At 42.4% G+C, this 7,476-nt stretch overlaps 1 protein-coding gene across 3 annotated transcripts in view; it reads left to right on the top strand.

Moving 5' to 3' along the window:
- The first annotated feature begins 702 nt into the window (after window positions 1-702).
- Stradb (STE20 related adaptor beta) overlaps window positions 703-7,476 on the top strand; it is a 19,596-nt gene continuing 12,822 nt past the window's right edge. The window contains exons 1-3 of one of the 3 annotated variants that reach the window (XM_033756286.1): window positions 703-1,428; window positions 2,783-2,884; window positions 4,955-5,035. In XM_033756286.1, coding sequence (XP_033612177.1) covers window positions 2,873-2,884; window positions 4,955-5,035 — 93 coding nt within the window. In that variant the 5' untranslated portion in view covers window positions 703-1,428; window positions 2,783-2,872. Of the gene's footprint in view, window positions 1,429-2,779; window positions 2,885-4,954; window positions 5,036-7,476 lie in introns of all 3 variants that reach the window. The other 2 variants (XM_010617526.3, XM_010617528.3) reach the window with 2 other exon arrangements.

The following is a 7,476-nucleotide window of genomic DNA, read 5'->3' as shown; positions in this document are numbered from 1 at the left end:
ACCCGGGGTCCCTCCCACACGGGTTCCCTCCCACCCTGGTTCCCCCGCGGTCAGTCCCAGTCTGCGTCTCCCGCCTCCGAACCTCCCGGGGTCTTGAGGTTGCCGTCCTCCCGCCCCGAGCGCTGTGGACGCCGCGTCCCCAGAACTGCTCCTCGGGGGTCGGGTTGGGTCGGGTCAGGTCGGGGAGCCGAGGCGCCGTCACTGTGAGTCGAAAGCCAGAGTCTGGGAAACTGCCCAGCAGAGCATCGCTGTCATCTTCAGGATGTTATGGGTTCCCATGATCACTTTGAAAATTACAGTAATTTTGAAGCTCAACAAAGAGAATTAAATCGGGTTCTTTGCATTCCTGTAGCGTTGACCTCTGCTGGACGCCCGAATACACTCATAACTCGGGTTCTGCGCATAAGTGTGCCCTTAGGTTTTCAGGGAAGTGTTAACTTTTCGGATGAGCGGTTCAAACGAGCCATTCTGTCAAAGAACAGGTGTATTTATTATAAAGCTGTTTTGTGGCTAGTTTTTTAGATACACGTGCAAAGGGCTGTATTAAGGTACTTGAGAATACTGAGGTTAAGTCTCTAAAGTCGACTTTTTTTGTTTGTTTGTTTGTTTAGACAGGGTCTCACTATATAGTTGAGACTGACCTGGAACTCACTATGTAGCCCAGGCTGATCTCGACCTCACAGTGATTGATCCTCCTGCCTCAGTCTCCCGAGTACTGGGATTACAGGCATGTGCCACCACGCCCGGCTTAAAGTCGACTTTTTAAGGAAAAGGCTTATATTCATACCTAAACAAAAGGCATACATGAGAAAAGAGACAGCGAGTCTCCTACCCCACTCCTTTGCCAGGAGCAGCTGCTGCCTTGACCTCAAATTGTTTTATAAAATTATCTCTTAACATCCTGGAGTATCTAATACAAAACTTTTGGAATTAAACCACTGTACTGAGACAGCCCTTCCAGTACTAACAATTGTGGCAGATTGTCTCCTGAATTTTTCTGAAGACTTCTGTGGTTTAAAACAACATAATTAGTAACAACTGGCTGATGTTAAGTGAAAAAAGTAGGATCCAAAACAATGATAACCCAAAAATTCAGTTACTCCGGACAACACTAGCCCTTCTGTTCTTGGGAAGGTAAACTACCAGCGCCCAGGGCCTTGTCTGCCTTCCTTATCAGTGGGTGTCCTGGTGCCCAGTGCAGTGCTAACCCATGGCAGCTGTGCGTTACACACGTGAACACTTGGCTGTTACAGATAACCACGTAACGAGTATGTGTGTGGGTTCTCCCCTTCCTTGGCTGTCACCTTGGAAAAGAATACTAGAAGTGGGAATTTCCCACGAAGGGTCTGAATGCTCTCATGGTTATCAACACATTTGCCAGCCTGCTCCCCAGAAGAGCCTTGGCTTTTCGCCCTGCCACCACTACAGGTGAGTATCTTGCAGTGCATCCTGGCAGTCTTAAGTGCTGCATACCCAACAGTGCTTGGTAGGCAGGAGCACTTTTAGTTGAGGACCTCAGACCGCAAAGGTTCTGGATGACCTGGAAGGTAGGTGAGGCAGGAATCGATTTCTTGCTTCTTAGCACACAAACGCCAGTGCCAAACCTTTCAAGTTCTTCCTCCTATTCTCTACCTTTCATTCATAGGGAACATCCCTGGTAAATTCTTAATTGGATACTTTTCTGTGTTTTTCTGGTTTGCAAAATCCTTTTCTCTTCTTGCTCAGATATCTGTAGATGTTTTGATCAAATCTGGGGGCTTCATTTTGACAAAATAATGAAACAATTTAGATGAAAGAGATGGTTTTATTTAGAAGTAAGGGAATAATAGGTACCAGCAAATTTAGAACACTGGCACCCTTTCTGTTAATAAAGGTCTGGAAGCCTTTGGTGCTGGTTCTTGATCTGAAGAAGTTAGTCATATTAAAATCCTCAGACTTGCAGACTCTTCACAAATAATATACTGATATTAATACTCTTTCTGAAAATGGACAAGAACTATTTGCACAAGAATTGATATATCTTTGATGATAACAATAAATTTCAAAAATAGAGAACTAAAAAACTCACCAGATAAAAAATTCAAACTATAAGAAAGTCATTTTCATATAAAAGTTATCTTTCTTTTTTTTCCTAGACATTTGGCAACAAGAAAACACTAATTATTAGTTACTAATTACTAATTCTGTTTCTTCCCCAAATTTGGTAAGCAGGGAATCCAAATAATTTAACAACCAATTAATCCAATCAGAAAGCTTTGGAAATTCTAGGGTTTTATTTTTGATGTAAGTGGCACCATTTATATCAAAAGTAGGTCAAAATTGGTTTTCTACATTGTTTTCCAATTTACTTAGGATTCTCTTAAAGACTAGCCCAGAAAAGACAGGGAATGATACATGCAAGTAGATTGAGGCTTTGAATACTCAGAGCCTTCCAGTCTGGTTTTTGTTTTTGTTTTTTTGAGACAGGGTCTCACTGTAACTCAGGCTGGCCTTGAATTCACTGTGTAGTCTAGGCTGGCCTCGAACTCACAGCAATCCTCCTGCCTCAGCCCCCTGGGTGCTGGGATTACAGGTTTGCACACCATACCCAGCCAGTTCCTTTCAATAGTGATGTCAGATCCCAAATAGTGTTGAGTAAAAGAAAGTACTCTTTTAAGACACTGTAGTAATGTCTGTAGTCCTGTGTCAAGGAATAGTTCCCAAATTTTTGGGTGGGTTAATAGCAACTAGATGTTCAAGAAATTTTTATGTAAATGTAACATTGCTTTGTTTTCTACAGTAGGCTATTTCGCATCTTGAAAGGAAGATAAAGCAAAAATCTTTGAAATAGATGGATCTTTGTTACTTTCTGTGAACTAAAGCGATCGATTCAATGTCTCTTTTGGTAAGTCTCTGTTGACATGGCTCTGATCTTGTGCCATCAGAGTAGGCACATGTTAGTGTACAGTTGTAACAAGACGTATTCTGATGGGCTGTGGTTTTGCTCAGAGATATTTTGTCCTGAATGACTTGTGGTCCTGAGAAATGAATTAAATTCTCAGTGAGCTTTTGTCTCTTTCACAAGAATTTCTCCTGTACTTTTGTTTATATACTCATTATTTTTATCCTTTGTCCATACCTACTTTTCCTCATACATATATTGTACTTAGATGCCAGTCCCATCCTATTAGCCATGCCTCACATGTCCTTTAAGTCTCCCAAAAATTCCTTTTTTAAAATGTCCATCTCACTAAAAGAGAGCAAGATAGCATTAATAAACCACTGTCTTAATCAGACAAAAAAATTTTTTTTGGTACGGGGATTGAACTCAGGACCTTGCACTTGTGAGGCAGGTGGTGGCACCACTGAGCTAAATCCCTGGCCCTACACAAAAATATTTTTATCAATGTATAGTGTAAGGTACATATGCCAACTTATTTTCTATTTATGATAGAGCTGTGATAGCTGCTTTAGATAAATTAGCTTGAGGACTTTTAGTCTGTTATACAGACAATATAATATTTGAGTAGGAAATTTTCATGTGGAGAGAGTGATCTTGGCCTTTAAAACTGCATGACATTGTTAGGGTAGGTGGCATCACCCTCATTTTAAGTATGCCCATGACTGCCAAGAATTAAAGCCAGGAATTCAAGCTCATCTCTGCACAGCCATTGCCATGGTAACAGAACTATGCTGTGTGGAAGACCCATAGCACGTATACTTTACATGTTTATGTGGCGCACACACTGAAGTGAAGTACTTTAGTCTCTAAAGCAGGGATCAGGTCACTTTCTGTAAAGGCCACCAGTTGTTTGCATATCGCATGATTTCTCTTCAACTCTCCTTCTGCTGTTTAGCATGAAAGTAGCTATAGGCTACGTAAACCAGTACAGAAGGGTGAGAGTTCCAGTTGAACTTTATGATGGTTCGTGGGCCATGACTGGTGACCCTGCTCTAAAGGATTTCTTAAGATTTTCACTTTCATATCAGTCTGTAAATTGGAGAAGATACAAAAGACCAATTAGTTTAATTCTTCTGTTTGCTAGATGGGGGATCCTGATATTCAGAGAACTGAATTCAACTTAAAATATAAGTAAATTAGGGCTGGGGATTTAGCTCAGTGGTTCTGCTGCCTGCCTCGCAAACACAAGGACTGGCGTTTGATCCCCAGTACCCCCCACCCAAAAAAAAGATATCAGTAAATTAGGCTACCTGGAAAAATTATAATTTAATTTTGAAAAATTCTGATCCAGCATAGGGGTGCTCACATAATCTCATTTACTCAGAAGGCTGAGGCAGCAGGCTGAGTTAAAGGACAGCATGGGCAATTTAGAGAGACCTCATCTTACAAACACACACAAAAAAAAGGAAAGAAGGAAAAAGAAATTCTGACGTATTTTTAGAGATAGCAAATTTGATTACTGTTAAGTAACTAACTACAAAGTGTTAAGTAGCTAGGGTTGGACTTTAAGAGGCTCATTTGAGCCAGACTCGGTGACACACCCCTATGATCCTGGCACTTTAGGAGGCTGAGGCAGAAGATTGCCACAGTTCACAGTTCAAGGCCAGTTTTGGCTAAGTAGTGAGTTCAAGGCCAGCCAGAACTACACTGGGAGACCCTGATTCAAAAAAGAAAAAAAAAAAGAGTGAGAAACAATGGTACAAGGCTTGGTGACACCAAGCACACTTCTCCCATCCAAGTACTAAGCAGGCCCGACCCTGCTTAGCTTCCAAGATCAGATGAGATTGGGCGTGTTCAGGGTGGTATGGCTGTAGACCCAAGCATAATTCTAACCAGTGCTCGCCTCTGGCACACCCAGCTACTTCTCCCTTCCCTTCCTCACTGAGCAATTTGATGCTATGAATCCTGGCTTCCAATCCAGACTGCTCTTTTTCTCAGTTCTTAACCCATCTCTAGACCACCCGTTTACCCTGTGCCACACCTTTTGTTTATTTTATGTACTTGTGATTCCAGGATTGTTTCTGTACTTCACGAACACAAGTTGAGTCACTCAGATTGGAGACACAATCTGAAACCAGTGTCCGCCAGTGCTTGGTAAGAAAATGACTGAGAAGTCAGTGTTCTTCTTTGGCTTTCTGCAATACCCTCCACTCCTGGGTCTATTACAGCTTTTTCTTTGCAGTGCCTTTTACTGTTTCTTCCCCTCCTCCTGTTCTCATCAATACTTTACCTCTTCTCTTTCCTAAACCAAAGTTCCCCGAGAAGTCTCACCTGGTCCTGAGGTTGCTCTGATTTCAGATTGTCCAGGAGCCATCTCAGTGTCCTGGGGGGACCCTGGCATCAACAGATGATTATTACCTGCAATCCCAGATTCTTTTCTGGGCAGCAGAAGTGCTGATAGTATACGTCAGATTCGATTTTTCAAAGGTCCCTCTCTCTGCCGAGTTTGAATAAAACCTTAGTCTTCTCTCAGATCTCAGCAACCCATGTTATTTCCTGCCGTGGCTAATGAGGACCCATGACAAATCATCCTAACGATAAATTCTGAGCTGTGTTCCTCCTGCCTCTGCCCTGCCCTGTGTGCAGTTAGACACCAGCTCTTGGGAGTCTGTCTCTCCAGCTCTCCTCCGCAGGAGCACTGCTCAGAGTCTTGTCTGGCCATCTTGCACCTGGCCTGCTGCAGGCGGACTCTTGCCTGTTGTTCCCTGGACACACAATAGTCCTTTCCCACCACGCACATCAGTGCTCAGTACTTGGTAGCCCTGCTGCTACTACTCTCCAGCTTAGAAGCTTCTGTTGGCTTCCTGAATGCTATGAGTAAAGTCTGAACTTCTTAGCATTATATGAGGATCTTAATGCTGTGGCAGCATATACTTGTTGAGTTTTATTTCTTGCTACTGAGCCTTAGCACATACTCTTTTTAATTTTTTTTTTTTACCCTACTTCCCTTCCTTCCCATGAAATTCTTCCTCATTCATAAAGAAGTGGTTCAGGTAGCACATCTGTGGAATCTTTCCACTTACACTTTGTACCCTGTAATGCTCCCACCCATCTTAGCATTCCTATAAATTGTTCTTTCTGTATTATTTCACATAATTGATATCTGTTTTTCTTCAACCATAACGTGATACCCATAAAGAGGCATTTTGTCTTACCTTTATTTCCCTAAGGCAGTGCCTGATACATTGAATAATACTTAAAGGAACATACTTAGTAGTAAATATTTTTCTGGGATCTTTTTTATTTTTTTTCAATACCAGTGGGATCTTTTCTTTTAGTCCCTACTTTCCATTGCAATTTTTGCTACAGAATGGAATTTGCTTTGCAAAATTTGCTGAAAAATACGATAGCCCCAGTTAATCTTACTTATAATTTACCCCAGTCCTGTCTTCAGTTGTCTTCATTTCTGTCTTTTACTCACTGATACTTCTGAGGACCAGCCCTGCTGTACAATAGGAGGTAGGACACAACTGAATTTTGGCTCAAGTCATACCCTTCAGGGTAGAGGTGGCTCTGAGGCAGCAGCCACTGCTGTTGTCTATATGCAGTCACTGAGGCAAAGAAACTCTGGAAACGCCAAACCTCCAGGTTGGAGCTGTTTTATGTTTTAAGGAGCTAACTCTGTTTCCAAAGTTAGATCAAAATCTTGCCACTTGGTAGTTTTCTCCCATCATGAAAACTAGGTCAGTATTTGACTATTTCCATTCTGGTTTCTGATCTATGTTGTGCTGTATCTGCAAACTTAATATCCAAAATATAATTGCCCTTGACTTAGTGGTTTTAACCTATTTAAAATAACGTGTTTGAGGGTCAGGGCTCAGTGGTTCTTCCTTGCAAGCGCAAGAACCCAAGTTCGATCTCCAGTACCAAAAAAAAAAAAAAAAAGTTTGGTACACTGAATACTTAATTTACAATATATTTGTCTGTGTTAGCTTTCTGTTGCTGTGATGAAATACCAGAGCAAATCAACTTAAAGGAAGGAAAGTTTATTTTGGTTCACAGTTTCAGAAGTTTCAGTCCATGGTAGTGTGGCTCCATTGCTCTGGGCTTGTGGTGAGGCAGCACATTATGGTGGAGGACACATTATAGGAAGCAGACTGGCTTACCTGGGGGTGGGCAGGAGGCAGATGAGGGCAGACAGGTGGGGACAAAGAGCACACCAGGGACCTGTTTCTCCACTAAAGCCCCGCCTCCCCAGGATCTCACTGCTTCAGAGCAGTGCCATAGCTGGCAGCCAGGCCTTTAAGCAGATGGCCTCTAGGGGACATTTCAGATCCAAACCGTAACAGTGTCCCCTGCAGTTTAAAGATGACCATTTTCCTAACTTGGTGATCTGTGATTTGAGCCCCACCTGCACTAATGTCATGCCAGTTTTCAAGCAGTGAGCCACAAGCCTCAGTGTATTATGTCTCTAGCCTTCCTGACAGGCTTAAAGACAAGAGCACTGGGCCAGGGATTTAGCTTAGTGGCACTGTGCCTGCCTGGCAAGCGCAAGGTCCTGAGTTTGATTCCTGGTACAAAAAAAAAAAAAAAAA

Source organism: Fukomys damarensis, unplaced genomic scaffold (assembly GCF_012274545.1).
Source record: "Fukomys damarensis isolate Sample0158 unplaced genomic scaffold, DMR_v1.0_HiC HiC_scaffold_26, whole genome shotgun sequence".
Taxonomy (NCBI): Eukaryota; Metazoa; Chordata; class Mammalia; order Rodentia; family Bathyergidae; genus Fukomys; species Fukomys damarensis.
The sequence above is the reverse complement of the archived record's forward strand: the minus strand, read 5'-3'. Positions and strand labels throughout refer to the sequence as shown.